This window comes from Epithele typhae, assembly GCF_022376455.1.
Source record: "Epithele typhae strain CBS 203.58 chromosome Unknown BXZ73scaffold_23, whole genome shotgun sequence".
Classification (NCBI taxonomy): domain Eukaryota; kingdom Fungi; phylum Basidiomycota; class Agaricomycetes; order Polyporales; family Epitheliaceae; genus Epithele; species Epithele typhae.
This window is the reverse complement of record NW_025954214.1, coordinates 171159-189849: the sequence shown is the minus strand read 5'-3', so window position 1 is coordinate 189849 and position 18691 is coordinate 171159. Positions and strand designations below refer to the sequence as shown.

The 18691-nt window shown below is 58.9% G+C and overlaps 8 protein-coding genes across 8 annotated transcripts; 2 read left to right on the top strand and 6 right to left on the bottom strand.

The window, feature by feature from the left end:
• Positions 1–319: 319 nt before the first annotated feature.
• BXZ73DRAFT_46673 (N-acetylhexosaminidase) lies at positions 320–2420 on the bottom strand (the record flags this gene model as incomplete). The annotated part of the gene is made up of 6 exons (XM_048019734.1): positions 320–1095; positions 1145–1262; positions 1319–1468; positions 1696–1747; positions 1805–1842; positions 1893–2420. The coding sequence occupies 6 exons, from the start codon at positions 2418–2420 to the stop codon at positions 320–322; spliced, it is 1662 nt and encodes a 553-aa protein (XP_047878011.1).
• A 1148-nt stretch (positions 2421–3568) lies between these two features.
• Positions 3569–5617, bottom strand: BXZ73DRAFT_89892 (uncharacterized protein; the record flags this gene model as incomplete). Its single annotated transcript, XM_048025430.1, has 6 exons — positions 3569–3866; positions 3923–4129; positions 4186–4583; positions 4733–5208; positions 5238–5421; positions 5504–5617. The coding sequence occupies 6 exons, from the start codon at positions 5615–5617 to the stop codon at positions 3569–3571; spliced, it is 1677 nt and encodes a 558-aa protein (XP_047878010.1).
• A 251-nt stretch (positions 5618–5868) lies between these two features.
• Positions 5869–6669, top strand: BXZ73DRAFT_101270 (uncharacterized protein; the record flags this gene model as incomplete). Its single annotated transcript, XM_048014851.1, has 4 exons — positions 5869–5874; positions 5930–6124; positions 6277–6348; positions 6397–6669. The coding sequence occupies 4 exons, from the start codon at positions 5869–5871 to the stop codon at positions 6667–6669; spliced, it is 546 nt and encodes a 181-aa protein (XP_047878009.1).
• Positions 6670–7003: 334 nt separating this feature from the next.
• On the bottom strand, positions 7004–8228 carry BXZ73DRAFT_46799 (uncharacterized protein; the record flags this gene model as incomplete). Its single annotated transcript, XM_048019757.1, has 3 exons — positions 7004–7107; positions 7157–7765; positions 7829–8228. 3 exons carry the CDS (start codon positions 8226–8228, stop codon positions 7004–7006), a joined length of 1113 nt encoding a protein of 370 aa, XP_047878008.1.
• A 1966-nt stretch (positions 8229–10194) lies between these two features.
• On the top strand, positions 10195–12170 carry BXZ73DRAFT_101269 (ENTH-domain-containing protein; the record flags this gene model as incomplete). The annotated part of the gene is made up of 9 exons (XM_048014850.1): positions 10195–10269; positions 10321–10391; positions 10441–10479; positions 10538–10549; positions 10597–10678; positions 10731–10869; positions 10920–11162; positions 11210–11530; positions 11581–12170. 9 exons carry the CDS (start codon positions 10195–10197, stop codon positions 12168–12170), a joined length of 1572 nt encoding a protein of 523 aa, XP_047878007.1.
• A 399-nt stretch (positions 12171–12569) lies between these two features.
• BXZ73DRAFT_101268 (uncharacterized protein) lies at positions 12570–15042 on the bottom strand (the record flags this gene model as incomplete). The annotated part of the gene is made up of 3 exons (XM_048014849.1): positions 12570–12614; positions 12659–13356; positions 14637–15042. The coding sequence occupies 3 exons, from the start codon at positions 15040–15042 to the stop codon at positions 12570–12572; spliced, it is 1149 nt and encodes a 382-aa protein (XP_047878006.1).
• A 588-nt stretch (positions 15043–15630) lies between these two features.
• On the bottom strand, positions 15631–16726 carry BXZ73DRAFT_101267 (alpha/beta-hydrolase; the record flags this gene model as incomplete). Its single annotated transcript, XM_048014848.1, has 6 exons — positions 15631–15705; positions 15768–15947; positions 16025–16354; positions 16437–16558; positions 16619–16645; positions 16699–16726. The coding sequence occupies 6 exons, from the start codon at positions 16724–16726 to the stop codon at positions 15631–15633; spliced, it is 762 nt and encodes a 253-aa protein (XP_047878005.1).
• Positions 16727–17408: 682 nt separating this feature from the next.
• Positions 17409–18574, bottom strand: BXZ73DRAFT_101266 (short-chain dehydrogenases/reductase; the record flags this gene model as incomplete). The annotated part of the gene is made up of 7 exons (XM_048014847.1): positions 17409–17599; positions 17664–17937; positions 18003–18042; positions 18106–18212; positions 18266–18400; positions 18455–18475; positions 18533–18574. The coding sequence occupies 7 exons, from the start codon at positions 18572–18574 to the stop codon at positions 17409–17411; spliced, it is 810 nt and encodes a 269-aa protein (XP_047878004.1).
• Positions 18575–18691: the final 117 nt, after the last annotated feature.

Sequence of the window (18691 nt, the reverse complement as noted above, 5' to 3'; positions counted from 1 at the left end):
CGCGAATCTACCGACACACTTTCCATGCAATCCGTCTCACAAGCAAATGGTGGTGTGCTATCACCTCATCTACATACACGTGGCCACTCCTTACTGGAGTCCCCATTGTGACTTGGCGATGTACATGAACTACTTCTCAGGAAGGCTATCGGGACCACGTACACTGTCACACGCCAGCCGTCTTGCAATAGAGCCAACCGCGACATCATCCATTATACCAGAGTGTACAAATGTCAAAGTCCCCGTCCACACATCCGATGTATGTGTCCATCTTTTCGGATGCCGGAACGGAACGAAGCAACGAGCCCCCCTCTCCAGCTCAGGCCGTGAGGTCGCACACCCCCGGGCGGAGCGTGCAGAACTCGGGCTGGAGCGAGATCGAGTTGATGCCGCGCGTGCGCATGCGGTAGCTGACGTCGTGCAGGCGCGGGAGCGCGGCGCTGATGTTCCCCCCGGGCCCGGACCAGAAGAGCTCCGCGGAGGACGCGGCGCGGGGCCAGACGGCGGGGTCGAGGTTCTCGGGCCCGGACTGCTCCGCCCAGAGGAGGTGCTGGCCGCCGAGGACGAGCGCGGCCTCGGTGTCGGTGAGGTTCGCGGTCGGGTTGAACGAGTAGGAGTGCTGCCAGGTCTTGAACGGGTCGCACCACGAGTTGCCGGTCGGGAAGTCGCCGACCCAGCCGCCCCCGCCGCAGTCGAGGTAGAAGTAGTCGGAGGCGGCGTGGATGAGGTGGAAGCCCTTCTGGGCGACGGCCTTGACGTTGTCGGAGGAGATCCAGACGAGGACCTTGGTGTCCGCCGCGAGTGTGACGTTGTGGACGAGGACCATCTCCTCCCACACAACGGGCGTCTTGCCGGCGTCGGTGAGCACCTTGTGCGTCGTCTGCGTGAAGGTGTCGAGCGCTTGCTCAAGGGTCTTCCCAGAGGCGTTGAGTGAGGCTTGCGTAGGCTCGTCAATGTCGTAGCACTTCGTGTTGAGCTCGTCACCGCCCGTACTGAAGAGAGTCGAAGGGAACATTTTTGACATGGCACCGAAGACGTCCCCGATGTATTTCGTCACGGTCTCGTTGGCGAAGCGGAGCTGGCCGGCGGGAGGCTCTGAATAGATTATCAGATAACGCTTTGCCTCCAAGAATAGAATGTGTACCATTAGCGTAGGTGGCCCAAGGGGTGGCGCCAGGGCAAGCAACGAAATCAGGGTGAGCGTCAGCAATGATCGCAGTATGGCCAGGAGTGTCCATTTCGACCATCACGTCAATGCCACGCTAAAGGATGGGAATCTGAGATGAACAGACGCATCACAAACGGACTAAAAGCTCACCTCGCCAGCGTACTCGACGATGTCTTTGACATCGTCCGGGCTATAGGTCTGGGAGGACGAATACGCGCCGAGCTTCGAGAGGTCCATGAAGCCGGGGATCTGAAGTGGGAAGCTCTGGCTGTCGACGACGTGCCAGTGGAACTGGTTGAGCTATCAAATGCGGATGAGCATTCCTAGCGGGGTAAATGCGCGCTAGAAAACGAGAATGCAACAACTCTGCGTCCCGAACTCTGCGGGGCGATCCCCCTTCTATCTCCCACAGCCTCCCGATCCTGCATGCGGAAGCGGAGAAACGTCGGATGGAGTATGTGTGCGTTTTCGCAGAGGCACGGGGATTGGGAAGCTGATTGTATGCGCAAAAGCAGGACCACACTCACCTTGACCATGCTCATAGCGTCCAGAGTGCGCTTGATATCCGCGACGGGGAAGCTAAAAACGTGTCAGGAAACTAGTTGCGAGACTGTGGAAGCGCATATAAGCACTTACAAGTTACGCGCGGTGTCGAGCATGAGACCGCGGTAGGGCTGCAGACGCATTAGGCCACGAAAACACGACGTGCTCCGAAACGACGCACGTATGCAGGGGAGTCCCGAATGTTTAGAGGGGTCGCGGCCGCATAGGTCGTGCCGTCGAGCTCGTACCAGAGCTGGCCGAAGGTGGTCAGCCCGCGGTACAAGCCAAGGGTCGAGTTCGCGGTGAGCGTCGCAGGGGAGCCGTCGGCGGGCACGGTGAGCGCGTACGCCTCGTCGCGCGCCTCGGGGGCCTTCTGCGCCTCGCTGAGTACGCTCGCAGAGACCGCGCCCGCGGCGAGCGAGACTTTGAGGCGGGAGAGCGTCTTCGCGGAGGCGACCACGCTCTTCTGCGCGGCACCACGGCCGACGACGAGCCGCTCGAGCTTGTCGTCAGCGAGGCTCTTTTCGGTGCGCTTGACGGCGGCCTTCAGGTCCGAGGGTATGTGGCCAGAGGTCGTTATTTGGAAGTTGTGCGCGAGCCGAAGCATGGTGCTGCCCGCGTTCATAGACCGAGGTTCCGGCCATAGCGCGGTGACAGGGGTGGTTGCAAGCGCAACGAATGCCATCAGGGCAAGGAAGGAGCGAGCCATGGTAGAAAGAGGGGGAGGGGGGAGGAGAAAGAAGAGGGCGGGGGTGGGGCGGGAGGCGCGACGGCCGACGCACACGGGGAGCACCATTTATCGTCGAGACTTGCACGCCACTGAGACTGGAGCATGCGGTCCAACCATACCGTAACCTTGATCAACAGGCTCGGGAGTCGGAAGGCTATCAGGCGATGGGGTTGCATGAGGTCGCATGATGCCTCCGTTGACTTTTCCATCACTGGTGGCTACCCCGAGGCTGCTCTTCTATGTCGTTTGAAACTTTATCGACGACGTGGACGAGGCCGTCCGTGCGAGCCCGAAGGTTGCAACTTCGTGGAATGTGTCGAGGACATGATAGGAGGAGATAGAGAGGGGTGCGCGCGTTTCTTCTAACGTGGCGGTCCATAATATGTATTTGGTGGTAAGATCACGCATGCACCACATCCAGGGTTCGTGAAATTGCTCATGAATTAATGCTCATGAGCAACATATTTCGATGGCTCAATTCTCTGCACTTCTGCTCGAGCTTGCCTGCTCGACCTCGTCGGCTAGGTCAAAGCTCGCGTATTGCAGCTCCGGACTAGACCAAATGTGATTCGGATCTCTGGGTTGCAGTTCCTCACATCACCAGAGGGCGATCACCAGCACAAGCAACCGTGAAAGATACCTTGTTCCTGGGCATCCGCGAGGGCAGACGACCTCTTCCTTTTATTCTACCCGCTGAGTGCAGGAGATTGGATGCCGAAAGCTGAAACGAGCGCCAGCCAGGATTAGACCTCCCAGCCGAGGTCCGAGAGCTATCACAGCGTTGCACGTGGAAGCATGGCATCCGCGCCGGCTTCGACACCAAAGACGCTGGAGGGCACGATGATATGGTTCAAACAGAGTGTGGTTTACAGATACAAGCGTATGATAGCTCGATGATGGGAAGGAGGGGGAGGAGGGATAGCAGCACCGGCACGAAGGAATGTCACGATACAGAATGGAGGTGGTGGGTGTGTGGATAATTAGGGAATGGGGAGTGGTGAACGAGATAGACGAGCGGGGCGGAGACTGGCAGGGATGGGTCGAAACGATGCTGTCCAGTCGACGTTGAAGTCCTGAGGCGTGAGGAGAGGCGTCTTGCGACGTTTGGAACTTGAAGTGTGCGCTCTTCATATCGCACCCATGCTGATGCCCTGGAACGCCTGACCTACTCGCGAGGGCGGCGCCGCGGTGTGCGGTTGTGCCGCACTTGCCGGAAGTTGGCCCTGCGCGAACACTGGGTGGTTCTTTTCCTCGAGGTCGGCATAGAGCACGGACATCTCCTTCTGGCCCTTCTCCCAGCTCTCTGGGTCCCAGTACGCGTACCGTCCTTGCTCGCCCCCGGGAACTTTCGCTGACGGCTGCGTGTTGTTTTCCTTCGTGATCCAGATTCGCATCTCTTTGTGGTATCGCCAATTGCGGTTGAACCTGAAAGAGAGTATGGGAGTTAGGTGAAGCACGCGAATATAAGCAGGCGGACGCACAGTTCTTGCGCGGCGATCTCCTGGAGTGCGTCTCTGGGTGACGAGTAGAACATGAAGAACAGCGTCTCGTCGCTGAACGCAGCAGCCTTATTCGGTCCGGGAGGTGGGGGTTGAACGTTATAACATGCAGGAAGGTGAAAGTCCGGTTCTACCGTATGCGCGGCGGACGAGTCTGCCCATGGGGTGATGAACGTGGAATATAGGCTTCTGCGTACGCAAGTTGATAGACTGTTGAGAGCAGGATGACTGAAGGCAGCACTCACCCTGAATTTTGCATGTCCAGCCCCATCGTCCCCAAATCCGTCCCTATTGCCAGTAAGCTCTGGTCCGGGTCCGCGCTCTTTATCAACGCTAGCAGGCCAAGAAGCCCCCAACGGTCCGCTGGCGACATGAGAACTTGCTGGGCCGGCGTCTGTGGGACGGCACTCGTCGCGTGGGCCGGTGTTTGTGAAGGGTGGTGCGGGGTGTCGGCACCGGTACCGTTGGCAACGTACGGAGTAGGTTGCGCGGGGGTCGGTTGTTGCGGAAAGCCCGCGGGTGGTGGCACGCCTGGTGGGGCGTTCAGATGCTGTTGCGGCCCTTGTGTCTGCTGCTGTGGCGCCGCCGGCTGCGACTGGGTGTGGTTCTGCTGGCCGTTGGGGAACGCGCCGGTGGGCTGTTGCTGCGAGGACGGTTGGCGTTCGGCGACGCCCACGCCGCCGCGCCCGCACCGCTGTGGTTCGTGTTGGGCTTCATTGTGTTGTTCGTGAAACCCTGTGAAGCGAGAGGCTCAGGCTCGGGCTGTCCACCGCAACGGCGCGCGACACTCACCCGCTGTTTGTCCGCATCAGACTGGAAGCCCGGCAGGACCCCCCTCGCTTGCTGTCCGAGGTTGAGCAGCCCGGGTTGCTGCTGCACGCCGCCCGCGAGCGACCCGAGCAGGTTCTGCTGATGCTGCCGATCGCCATGTTGCTGGAAGCCGTTGAGGCCTGGTGGGTGCCCGTCAGCCGCGGGTTGTTGCGGCCCCGGTGCTTGCTGCTGTTGCTGATTCGACTGGCTTTGCCCACCGAGCGCGGGGAAGTCCTCCGCCGTCAACTCCCGCTGCTGTACGCCACCCAGCCCTGCAACCGCCTGTACCGCGCTCGCGCCTGCACCCGTTCCCGCCTGGCTCGCGTAGCTCGTCGTGTTCGCGCTTGAAGCCGCAGGCGTGCTACTTGCCGGGGCCGCTCCCAGAGCCGGAAAGTCGTTTGGGTCGAGACCAAGTTCGCTTTGGGAGGACACGGAGGGGCGAGGTTGGTGGCTCCGCCCTGTGCTAGGTGCGGCGGCAGCGTTCCACTGGCGCCGGCGCCCTGAGGCTGCTGTTGTTGCTGGTGTGCGGCGTGCGAGAGGGATTGTGAAGGGAGAGCTGCTTGTGCTTGTGCTTGCTGTTGCTGGAGGGCTCCGGCGTTGAAGGGAAAGCTGTTCTGCCCGCGTTGCTGCTGTTGGAAAAGTCCTGGCGATGGCTGGGGGACGACCGTGCGCTGGGTGGGGAGACTGGGGTACCCGGCATGACATTGCGTTGAGGCATGCCATATCCCGGGAAGGGTCCGCGGTAGGGTCCACCGCCAATGGCTGGGTTGGGTCCGAGGCTGGGGGGCCGCTGGGTGGTTGACCTGCACGCGATGTGAACATACCGAGCGAGTCTCCCGGGCCAGTGCGATTACCTGGTCGATGCATGTTTTCCGAGGGAATAAAAGGGGAGATGACGCGCGAAGGAGGGGATGGCAAGATAGAAGCTCTGCGCGCGGTGTCGGATGGTGGTGGCGGGGTGGAAAGCGGGAATGGTTTGCAAGCGCCCGCGATGGCTTGACCGCCAGCCGCGACGTCGCCAAAATCCTCATTTTCTCCCGCCACGCTGAGCGCGCCCTCGGACGCCTGCTGCACTCCTGGCCCTCGCTATATGCCCTCCCGTCTAACCTAGGCTCGCCATGGAGGTCCGTCGATTTTTTTCTGGCCGGCCGGAGTTAGTGCCCTAACCGCCCAACCAAGGTCCTCAATCACCGCGCGGCGCTGCTGTCCAACTATGAAGTATTGACGCTCCTTCGCGAGCTGGAGGGCGACCACCTTGCCCGCACCAAGACGGCTCTTCGTATCAAAAAGGAGGATGAGGCGGCGGGCCTTGCTCCAAAATACCAGAACCCGGCGGATGACATCTCCGAGAACCTGCGGACAGTCGAGGTAGAGGTGAGTACCTGCCGCCCGTCTAGTGCACCGACGACCGGAGGCCAACTCATCACAGATGTGATTTAGGCCATTCAATACCTTTCGGCGGATTTCCAACCCACCGCCTCTCAGAGCGCGAGGGAATCACGCAGCTCACGCGGGCATTAGGCCAGTGGGATCTCACAAAGGCTGAGAAGCTCCAGGTTGTGAACTTGGCACCCACTGAGGCTGTGGAGCTCTACGTGGTATGTCTCTATGCAATTGTGTTTCGTGCTGTGCTGACTTATGTCCAGATAGTGGAAGAGTTCGAAGATCGCTTTGGAGAACGTATGGACGACATGCTCAACGCCGTCAAAGGCTCCTTGCAAGAACTTGCCGCAAAAGGCACTGTCAATGGCGATAATTCGCAGGAGATGCAAGCGGAAACCGTGGTATATTCGGAATACCAAGAGGAGTACAACGATCCGGGTAATTGGGGTACCTTCGATCCGACCGAAGTGGTCTTTGACGACAACGGCGAGGGCGTCGGCATTGAAGGTGACCTCGACGTTGAGGATGATGGATGACTTCCCTTATAGCATCCTCATCCTCTACTTAGCACGGAACGTGACGCGGATGTTTAGACAGAAGTGTATTATTGTTTGCTGCATGTATCGCTATCTACTGCACAACATAACCAATGATGCAATAGTAGATTATTCGTAACGGTGCCGATGGTCCGACCGAAACGGCATGTGCATTGTTCAAAGGAATGACACAAGAAAGGAGTGACAGATTTACACGAAGCCCAGAGAAGGGACAGGTAGAATGCGGATGGGATGCTCGAATGCAGTGGGCCGGTATGGATGCCGGAAGAGGATGACGGGAAGGGCTATATGCATCGCATATGCAGTCGGATAATCAACCGCGGGGGACGAAGACGACGAGAAGGACGATGAAGGGAATGTAGGTGAGGAGAGAGACGACCAACATGACGCGACACCGTGTTCTCCAGGATCTCGCGTCTGCGAACCGCCTCAGGACGAGATCCCGTACAAGGAATGAGAAACTCACCATGTTCGACCTGGGGATCATCCAATGTGACTGCTTTCTCCGTGTCCGTCCCACCGACCCTCCTGGTCTGTGGGATTCGCCAGAAACTTGCGATCCACCAGAGAGGGAAGAGGACGAAGCCGATGAAAAAGGCCCACGCGTGCAGAGGCGATCCTTGTTCTTCACGGGAGTTGAAGCGAAGCGTCCATCCAGTGGCTTGAACGCGCGGAGGCTTGCGGGGATCGCGCATATAGTAACCTCCAGAACGTACACTGACTGAAGGAGCGTGTGGGGCGACGAGCGCAGAGATGGGGAACGAGAGTTCTGACATGCTGCGACGCGACTCCGCTTGACGATAACCGTTGGCTAGGTCAGGGGCTCCAGATCGCCTCGAGTCGGGACGACCAGAGCGCATCGACGCAGTCTTGGAAAGGGCACGGTGAAGACTTGGGGCGGGGATGCTGGTGCGGCTGGGCCAGGAGTCGGTGAGGTGACGGGTGGCCGACGAGGGGCGGGTTTGAGACTGCGAGCGGGAGGGGGTTGAGGAAGGAGACTGGCTTGAGAGACGAGCACGCTTGCGACCGGCGAAAGAAGAGGGGGCGCGAGAAACTTCGGAAACGTGGTGAGAACCTTGCCGACACACCAGAGGTGAGTGAACACAGCATATCGAAAAGGAGATGAAACAACACTCACGACGACCCTCTGTCGGGATAACGAATGTCGCGTGATGGGCGCGTTGGTCGGGGGGTGTGATGTCGACCTCTTCCGCTTTTCTCTTGCCTTTGTTGTTCATCGGCGTTTCCAAGCCCGATTTCTCTAACACAGAGCGTAGACCAGGTTCGCTCGCAGTACGGGGGGTGCGGGGAATGTTCTGTGGCGCCGAAGACGGACTAGACTTTTCGACGATCGGGAACGCAGCGGACGAGAGGCTTGCACCTCCGTTTTGCTTGGAGCCAGAGGGAATGGCCCCGGCATCGGAAGCGCGTTTGCTGCGTGCGCGGCTGAGCGTGCTTGTTTGCGACGTTGTACCGGATCGACGCGTGCCGTTGGGATGCCTTGCTAGCGTGTCATTTGCATGTTGAGGCTCCGCCATGCAGGGGTTCTCCGCTGGTTCTTCGACAAGGTTGGAATATGGAGAGGGGGGTGATAAGTGATCGGCAATGCCGTGTTGAGGGGTCGCCGCTACGAAGAATGAGGAAGGTTGGCGAGAGAAGACGGCGTGGCCTGACTGCGACTCACCGTCTAAAGGTGCTGACGGCGAGTGCGAGGACGAGGACCGGGAACGGGGTATAGGGGGAGGAGGACAACGCTCGCCCTCGCCCTCGCGCAACAACGCGCGCGCACAACGAGGCTCGGCGTCGCCCGGCGTTGCCACCCTGCCTTCCAGGCACCCCTCCCGGCGCTTATAATCTCCGCCCTCCGCCCCCTCCGCTTCTGGCCTAGTATCACGGTCTAACAAACTACTTTCGTGCACCTTCTCTACGCCTCGCTGTACAGACCTGGGGCGGCTCCTGTGACGCTTGTCGCGTCGAGGGAACGTATGACCGCGCTGCGGCACATTGTCGCTCGAATAAACCGATGGAAGCACCGGCATCGACGTGTGGACTGGTCCCGCGTGCTCGTGGTAGTGAATCGGCGATAGAACCCTCGGCGAAGGGCTGTTCCGTCCAAACGTGACCGCGACAGAGGCGTGGGAGCGGGCGGATATGTTCGAGATGGACCCCGTCAATGCAGAAAGCACCGAGAAGTCTGGGCTGTCACTGTCGGTCAGCCGCGAGCGGGAGTGGTCGAGGGAGGCGGAAGAGACGAGGTTGGATTTTCCGTGGCTGTCCGCGACGTTGCCCATGGATGCACTGCGCGCTGTGGTCGACTCTGCGCTGGCCTTCCGGGAACCCCGCGCGGAGGAGCTGCCGTAAGGTGAGCGGGCGGTGCGCCGATGCCGTCCGAACGTCGACCATGGAGAACTGGTGGCGGACGGCAGCTGGGAACTTCGCGCCGCGTGCTGCTTTGCCTTCCACGCAGACGGGGCGGCGGGAAGGTGCCTGTTCTCCTTCTCCGAGCCTTCGCGCGAGTGCTGATCTGTCGCTGGCTTATCATACTTGCTGCCCAGACCGAAGGCACCAAGCCCTGAACGTTTGCGAGGTCGGGCGGCTTGAGAGCACCGGGTGTCACCTGACTCGCTTCGATTGAGTCAAGGAGAGCCGGCAAGTCCTCGACGATGCGCCGGTCCACAAGCAAAGGTTCTGAGCGCGATGGCAAAAGTGTGGGCTGCTCTGGCGGAGCTGGTGGCGGGGTGTCTGGTTGGGTAGGAACGAGACCAGGCTGACTGAGTGCACGCCTTCGGAGGCGCGAGAGGATGGAGGGCATGACTGTCGATATCGATGAACCATCGGTTCAGTATATGTACCACCGCTTCTGTAGCGTAACAGCACACCTTGAGACTTGAGTCGTGAGATCTTGAGAGGTCGTGAAGTTCGTTCCTGAATCCTGGAACTACGATCAGTTCAACTAAAGTCATCAAGCTCGCGATGATGTGGAACAGTCAACGAGCTGGGAATGTGCTCACCTTGACTAGCGGGAGGGCCGAAGGCACTGTAGTGCAGGGCGTCCTACTTATATGTTCGCGGCAAGAGACATCAGATTGAGAAGTCTTCTCCGAGTCTCAGAGCCGACGCTCATGCGCAGGAGCATCCCAAATCGGGACGACACGATTCCCCGCTGCCAAAACTTCTGAAAGATAGGCGCATACATGAGGTCCAGAGGCGAGGTATGGTTATTTCTGATGAATGTTCTCAGGCAGCTGTATGTAGTTCACCATCAAGTTGCAATCTTTGCAACAAGTCATCATGCAGGGTGCTGAAGCTTGAAGAGTCGTTGGTCATGTGGTATGACGTTTATTGGCAGCCGGCCCCATCGGTCCGGTGGTAACCGCATCGTCGCCGGGCACCGCCAGTCACGCACGTCACGAAAAGTCACGGTGCTCAACGCGGCGCGCATCGCTCAGCTCGGTGCTGTCCACAACGTCCACGTCCTCCTTCTCTCCCCATCCGTTGCCCGCCATGGACCGTCTTGAATCCCTCGGAAATGCTATTTCCCAAATATCGATCTACGACATAAAGTCGATGTACAACCAGGTCCGTCCCTTGTTCGGATGAGATTGCTACAAGTGCGCTGACAGCACGCAGGCGAAGAATGTTGTGTTCAATGTTAGCGAGATGGAGGGAAAGGTCCGCGACGCGACCAACGATGAGCCCTGGTATGTGTGATTGAGTGATAGCGGAGCAATGTCTGATTCTGGCCCGTAGGGGTGCGAGTTCGACGTTGATGCAAGATATTGCCCAAGGGTACGTCCCGTTCCGTTCTTACGTTGAGTGCTTGCCTCTAATATCACACTACGTACAGCACATTCAACTTGTGAGTACGTTGTTGAAGAGAAGGGGCTATTGCTAAGGTGTATCTAGCCAAAACTTCAACGAGATCATGCCCGCTATCTACGCACGGTTCATGGAGAAAGAGGCACGCCAATGGCGTCAGATCTACAAGGTGTGTTGGTGTCAACGCTCGAAGTGTAGTTCATGCTAATGGTGCGTTGAAGGCTCTCCAACTGCTCGAATACCTGGTGAAGAATGGCAGCGAACGAGTGGTTGACGATGCACGTTCCCATGTCGGCACTATTAAGATGCTGAGGAACTTCTACTACGTGGATGAAAAGGGAAAAGATCAGGGTATCAACGGTATGTTTCATATGTCGAGTCTTTGCGGCGCCCATTGAAATGGAATGCAGTACGCAACCGGTCCAAGGAACTGGTCGAGCTTCTCGGTGACGTCGAGAAAATCCGTGGAGAGCGGCGTAAGGCCAAAGCCAACAAGCACAAATATACCGGGACTGGCAACGAGGCTATGAGTTTCTCATCTGGTGGAAGCCGCTATGGTGGATTTGGAAGCGACAGCTATGGTGATGGCAGCTACAGCGGAGGGGGGAGCAGCAGTTACAGTGGTGGCGGTAGTGGATACGATGGTGGCCGTGGTGAGTGCCTTTTGTTCTCATATGCATTCTATGCTCACATAGGACAGGATACGACAGTTACAGTGGTGGAAACGGTGACATGCACTCCGCCTCCTCCAGTTCACGGAGGCAGTTCCAGGAGTACGACGCCGGTGACGATGACTACGTTGCTCGGCGCTCGAACTCCGTCTCGAAAGGCGGCTCGTCGTCTCACTCTGCTCCTCCGTCTCGCTCAAACACCGCTCCCACACCCGCTGTTCCCGAACCTCCAAAAGCAAAGCAACCTGAAGTGGATCTCTTGGGTATGGACGACGACGCTTTCGGCAGCGCCTTGCCTGCAGCCACGGAAAAGGCGCTCCCTGCCCTTGCTGCTCCCACCTCGCTAGTTGGTACGCGCGTGTATTGGTCTTCGCGTTCTGCATAAGCTGACAGCTTCCAGGTGGCGGCGACGACGACTTCGACGACTTCCAGAGTGCCCCTCCATCAGCTGTTCCGGCTACCTCCGGGTTCGCCCCTGCCCCAGTTGCTCTCGCGCCTCCAATCACCGCTCAGTCGATGTCCCCTCCGCCGATGCAGCCGATGCAGCCTCAGCCTGGCTCCAACAATGGCCTGTTCAACATGCTGTCATCCACCCCTGCCGCGGCGCCCATGCAGGCCTCTATGGGCATGATGCAGCCCATGGTCGCCTCGCCCCCGCCCATGATGGGCGCGCCGCTGATGGGCCAGGGTGTGATGACACCCATGTCGCCGCCGTCCCGCACGACCGCCACCACTCCCGGAACAGGCGCTCAACAGCCCAAGAACTCCGCCAACTTCGACGACCTCTGGTCGATGTCGCTCGGCTCGGGGCCCAAGCCTGCCGCCATCGCTCCAGGCGCGCAGAAGAGCATGAAGGCACTCGAGAAGGAGAAGGCGCAGGCGTCGTTCTGGGGTGGGCAGCAGCAGCCGGGTGCGGGCGCGTTCGGCGGTGCTGCGAGCGCCGCGCCGCCGAAGCAGGCGGGCAACGGCTTCGATGACCTGCTGTTCTAGGCGGGCGCTCACCGGGGGGTTCGTGGTAGGCGTGTGGAGGCGGAGGAGGACCTGGATTTAGAGCGGTGCGCGGCTTCGGGCTAGTACGTATGTATGCCTCAGATTCGATTGGGATTGTCATGTGAGCGTCGACGACGTGGATTCCTCCGCATGTTGTCCCCACCCTGCTCGACATATCGCTCATCCCTGCTGTTCCCATCTAGTAAATGAACGACATGCATGGACCGCAGGACGTTGGACAAGGCAAGATCGTATTTTCGTCTGCCAGCACCGCCGCTCTCTCGTCGTGATAGTCGTCAACGGTCACTGCGTTCGTTCGGCCTACTACGTTCGTCCGACTATATCACCAAAACAGAGCCTCTGAGCTCCCCCACATTCTGAAAAAACACCTCTCCTTCCTCAGTCGCACATACAGCCATCGAACCGTCCCGGGACAGCGCACATCTACACACATCCTGTCCGTCCTCGCGTCTGGGAACCTGGCGCACCGTGCCGTCCTCAAGCCTCCAGAGCCACCACTCCGACCTCGTGATTTTTATCGCCACAACGCGGCCGTCGCCCGACAGATCCACGATCGTGTCGACGTCTCTGTAGAGCGTGGGGTCGCGGCGGTCGTCGAGGACGGCGATCGTCGCGCCCGTGAACGTGTCCAGGACGAGGCAAAACGGGGTGCGCCGCGCGCCGACGACTACCGCGCGCGTCCCGTCGGCGGAGAAGGACGCGTGCGAGATGGACCTGAGGTCCGCCGGGAGCCCCGCAGGCCGGACGGCCGCCACTTCGTCGGGCGAGCCGGCCGCGGCGGTGAGCAGGGTGCCGTTGTCGCACATCGCGACGACGTGGGGGCGGTGGTCGAGTGCGGCGGGGCTCGAATGCTCGCGGAGGGACGTCGCGCAGATCTGCGTGTCGGTCCCCGGCGGTGCGCTGTCGCGGTGTTGGGGGAAGTGGGGTTCGCAGGAACCGGTGTCCAGTGTCCAGACGCAGATCGACTCGGTGTGTGCGGCTGGGGTGGAGGGGGAGATCGCCGTGACGTCGGAGAGGAGGTACCGTTCGTCCGCCGACAGCGCCAAAGTGCCCGCACGCCGTCTACGGCTCCGAAGCCTGAGAAACGGCGATGCTGTGCAGATGGGTGGGGGAGAGAGGGTGCGGAGGTGGCTGGATGTCAGAGCGTCGTAGATGTAGACATTGGCTGCCGAATCTTGAGCGAATATTTGGCTGCCGTCCCGAGACCACAAGAGTCTCATAACCAGACCATCCAGATGAAGCTTGATGTGCCCGACAGGTTGAGAGTGATCTGTAGGTTTTGTCGATGCAGTCTCGACCGGAAGAGGGAATACGGTTATATCGTGGCGCGATGCGATGGCCCAGTGCTTCTCAGTCGGACAGAAAGCGAAAGGAGATGGAAAATGTGCGTAGGAACGTGGATCTGCGAGGTGGTACCATTGGGAGGGGAGTGATGTTCCGGTTTGATTGTCCCAGACGATGCATTCGGACATGGTCGACGCAAACACCCAGTTGGGATTCCACAGGGTGCTTGCTGCCCACCTTCCACTAGGAGAAAACACGAGGCGATCCGGCTGTCGAATATGCCCATGCTCTGAAATGTGCTTCTTGTGGGCTGGTTTGAGCGATACAGACAGGAATCAGTTTGCGTGCGCATTTTCTCAGAGGAATAATACGTACTCGAGTAGTCTGGAGGAGCGATACGCAACAGACCTCTCTCTAACAACGGCGAGAATAATTGTTCCAGCAAGGTTGTCCAACGAGGCATCTGGTTCCGTCTGGGCATCTGTATGACGCACGTGAGGCCTGTCAATCGGAGGCCGGCGTGTTGCGATATCACTTGAGTCAATTGCTGTACGATGGACACCTGTTCTTGCGTCAAACCAGCGCTGTCCCAGTGCACCACAGAACTCCGGAATATCAACGTAAACGAAAGTAGTGAATTCGGAAGTTCGAGACAGGCTTCGTAAAGTTCGAAGTCGGGGCTATGGTTGAGTTCTTGCAGAATAGATAGATGCCTCAAGTTTGTGAAAAGAGAAATATCGAAACCTAGTACAGAGTATTGAACGTTAGCGGATTGCACGTCAAATAAGCAGAAAGGACCCGCCAGATCCTACTGTGGTGCCGCTGCTCAGCGTTATATCCAGCAGGGACTCCGTGTTAGAAATCAACCGCGCGGTACACTCCGGCTGAGCTGCAGGGAGCTCAAAACCTCGAGATCAATCACGAGGTCGGGTTCGGGCTAGAAGGCGCGCACCTCATTCAGATGCAGCGTTTGTAGGCCCAGTCGATGCGTGTGGGGCGTGAGGAGGGAGATGTTTGAGATTGGTTTCCGAAAAGAGAGAGAATCCATCCGGACGTCCCGCAGCGCAGGAAAGGCACTGACAAGGCGATAGAGGTGCAGAGCAGTCTCAAAAGAGCATACCCGCAGGATGAGCTTCCTCACAGCACGATATTGCCGCAAACAAGCTAGAATCGCTGGGGACGTCGGGAAGAGAGACTGGTCGGAAGAACGAAGCCGCCCATGGAACTCCCATGCGGTGATGTGGCCTAGGTGGGGAAGAAGGACCACGATGGCGGCGATCGGGAAGATTGTTGGCTGGTCGACATTCGAGTCCAGTACGGTATCCTCTAGCCGGACGATTTGGATCATCGAGCGCAGAGAGGTGTCGCGTGCGAGGGTGTTGTAGATCGCGGATAGCTGCTCGCCTCTGGAAATGATGAGCCTGTGCCAGAGGCGGTGGCGGCTTCGGGGAAACCATGACTTGCACACCAGGACGCAGCGCGCGAGGGCCCGAGAGGAGTCTTCCTGGGCCGCCACGGCGTCGATGACCACTTCGGCGACCTCGATCGGGATGCGCAGAGAGCTCATGGGGAGATTTGACTGAGCTTGGATGGTACGACGGTTGAAAGCCGTTCGGAGAGGTGAAAGCACGGAGACAAGGCGAAGGCGAACCGTGAGGCTTCACACGATGAGGTGGGCGATGGGGCCAGTTACATGAAAGATACCCAGCTAGACCCCTCCTCGAGCATAAGTTCGACCCCCGCTTATTCCCACGTCTCCCACGATCTGTATATTTATCGTTCACGATGCGGTTACTTTTCGTTGTACTTCACGGGGACAGGCAAGGGATGGTCGTGCATGATGGTGGGAGTGAGGCGCATAAGCACATAAGCGCTAGGCACCCGTCGAGGGGACTCTGTCCTGACCGTCTGTCTTGCTCGTCCGATTCTGAATTACAATTCTGTTCACTCTACGGAACTCGGAACCAACAGGGCCACTTCTAAATCGTTATACATGGATGCTGGCATTGTGCGATGTGGAGTAATGGGAGTGTAAGACGGTGTGCGACTAACTACCCAAGTTCAAAGCGTATGACTCTGGAGTGCGATGTATACCCATAATCCCTCCGCCGGGCATAACTAATTCTTCCCATCTTAAACGTACAGCGCGGAGTTCTCAGAAGTACCTCTTCAAAAACTTGACGGTGCCTTCGAAGGTGCCTTCCATACCTGCCTTGGCCTTCGGGTCGCTCTAATTGCCAACCCGTCGTCAGAGCGTGACGTAGACACCCCCAGGCGGACGGGTATTCTCACCATGTCTCCACGCACGGCATAACCGTGATGACACCCTTCCCAGTATGTGCGCTCGTACCCCGGCGCGAACTTGCCGCCACCCAGGATCTCGTCCGCCTTCTTCTGCGCCTCCACGGGGAACTGCTGGTCGACCTCACACGAGTTGATGAGGAGCGGCGCACGGGACATCGCTGCGTATTTCTGCAGCCAGCAAGATCATCAGCGCCGACAGACCGACGAGCACACCGTCTTCCCGGAAGCGCCGAGAAGAGACGCACCTCGAGGTCTTCGGGGCACTTTAGGAGAGACGGGTGCGCGGTGGTGACGACCGCGAGCTCGTTCGTGAACCCGAGGTCGAAGCCCGTGCGCCCGCCGTAGCAGTAGCCCGTTGACGCGAACTTGGTGACGCCGTCCACCTTGAGCGCGGCGATGACCGCGCGGATGATCTCGAGCGCGCGCGGGGCGGGGTGCCGGCCGAGCCAGGCGAGGAGGTCGAAGCCCTGCGCGCCCCCGGGGGCGAAGACGCGCTCGTGCGGGACCGGCTCGCCCTCGAAGTAGTCGACGATGACGGTCTTGTAGCCGTTGGTCGCAAAGGCGTCGGCGAGGAGCTAGTGCGTCGGAGGGAGGCGTATGAGCGGGTAGACGGTGCGTTGATAGCACGCCCACGGGCGGGAGTAGAGGGTTCCTTACGTGGGCGTTGGGGGATTGCATGCCCAGAGCGTCTGGGAAGTAGAGTAGGACTTTATCCCTGGCGTAATCGCCAGTGGGTGTCGCGACGTAGCAGTCGAATCCTCCAATCTGGGCGATAGTACCTGTGGCTCGTTTAGTACGTGTTACTCTTCAAACATTCATCTAGTTCCAATGGAACGCACCAGTGGGTGTTCCCTCGTGACGGACGCCTGAAGCTGATGTTTGCAAGCGTTTCTAAATGGCTATGAAGCCAGCGGCGCACCAGTGATACAGTCCTTGCACAGAGACATGGTAGTGTGGTCCTTGAAGAGTGCGTGAGAGAGAGAGAGAAGACACCGACCATCCTTGCACCGACCACGTTGACTTCATACATGCTAGCTATTTCCACTTTGTCCCCGAAGCGACGCTATAGATCCGATTAGTTCGGTCCGCAGACAGTCTAAACTTCAATTCGGTCAGCATTGGTGTATAAGCCACCTCCTGTTAGACTCACGGATATCATGTCGGAGGTGACTGCGCGCGATAAATCCCGATGAAACACGGACAGAGCAAGTGAGACTGACTGCATGGACACCCGTACGGAGGCGCACAGAGAGTTTTTTGGGATCATCCAAGACGATGTGGAATAGTTCGGGAGTCGAGCCTGAAGAGCGGCGGCCCGGCTTCCCATGTTGACTGCCAGCATTCAGCGGCTCGGGCGGGCAGGGCCAACATCAGCTGACTGTCACTTAGCAACGACCATATGTGTGACATCACGCATAGATCCAGAGCGCCACTGTCAGCTCCTTCGACGTGCTATAAGTACTACTACGATCCCATCCAGACTAGATGCTTTCCAAACATGCGCGGTGGGTTTCGCCGCTTCCGCTCGTAGCCAATTTCAACAGGTACAATGCTGAATCCCATGCACGTAGTATTTGTGGCTTTTGCCAGCACGTCTACACAACTTCTGCCAGTGGCGACTCGGCTACATCAGACCCATTCCTTGTTGCCGTACTGGGACAGGAAAGAGCCGCTCTGCTCCGGCCCGCTCCTGTTCAGCACGTCCAGCACCATCGACACGGCAACCGCGGGCGTCCGCGGGTTCCCGTCGAAGCCCGGCGCAACCTTCTTGAATGTGGCCGTCAGCTGCTTAACGGGCTCAGGGATGCTCGCGAAGTCGTCTAGGCATCACCCGCACTGAATCAGCACCCCGTCTCCCGTCGAACAGAGCGAAGCGGCACGTACTGGGGTCCTCGGTGAAGGTGTTCACGTACCCGGGGCTGATCGAGAGCACGGTGAAGCCTTCGGGCTTGAGCGCGACGGCGAACTGGGTGGCGACCATGTTCAGCGCCGCCTTGGACGCGGTGTACGCCGTGTTCGTGCCCACTTCGGTCCCGCGCACGAAGTCGATGTCGCCGACGCAGGAGGTGATCGCGAGGATCTGCTTCTTCGCGCCCGCACGGAGCAGAGGCAGGAAGGCGTTGATGGCGTGCGCGGCGCCGACGGTGTTGCTGCGGAACTGGGGTAGGGCGTCAGATTCGACGGATGGTCGACAACTGGGCGGCGAGCGGGAAGGGGACGTACGCCGGCCACGAGGTCCTCTTCGAGGGTCTGGGGGTCGGGGCTGTTGGTGAACCGTGGTGAGCGTGCTGACTACTGCGCGCCGTTATCTCAACGTGCGACTCACAACTTATCCAGGGTCAGACCGGCGTATTGTGAGGCCATACGGACACCGTTGAGTATGAGGACATCAAGCTTTCCGCCAGTGTGGCCTGCGACTTCCGTGGCAGCAGCCTGCCAATTTCTGTGAGCGCGACGAACACGACGACTACAATGGCGATGCTCACCTTGAGAGATTCCACAAAGTCGAGGTCGCCCTTGACCGTGAACACATTCGATCGCTTCGACGCGAGCGAATGCAGCTGGGTCGCAGACTCTGGGGTGCGAACAACAGCAAACACTTTGTTGTCGGCCTTCTTGCTCTACAGGTGAACGGAAGTGAGCATCGAGGGCTTGGCTGGAAAAAACACACATACCAATGTGTTGACGAACTCGAGCTAGATGGTTCGTCAGCAAGGCTCTCAAAGGGGGAGTGGAGTATCCGAGCCACTCACTCCTATTCCACGAGACGCTCCAAGAACTAGGTAAGAAGACATTGAGAAGGCGCGGCGATTCAATGTGAGGGGCAAAACTGGGTAGTCTACCGATGCGGTGGGCTGTTGTTGACCCCACGCAGCGTTGGCCATATAAATACCCGCCGTTGGCCACTAGTA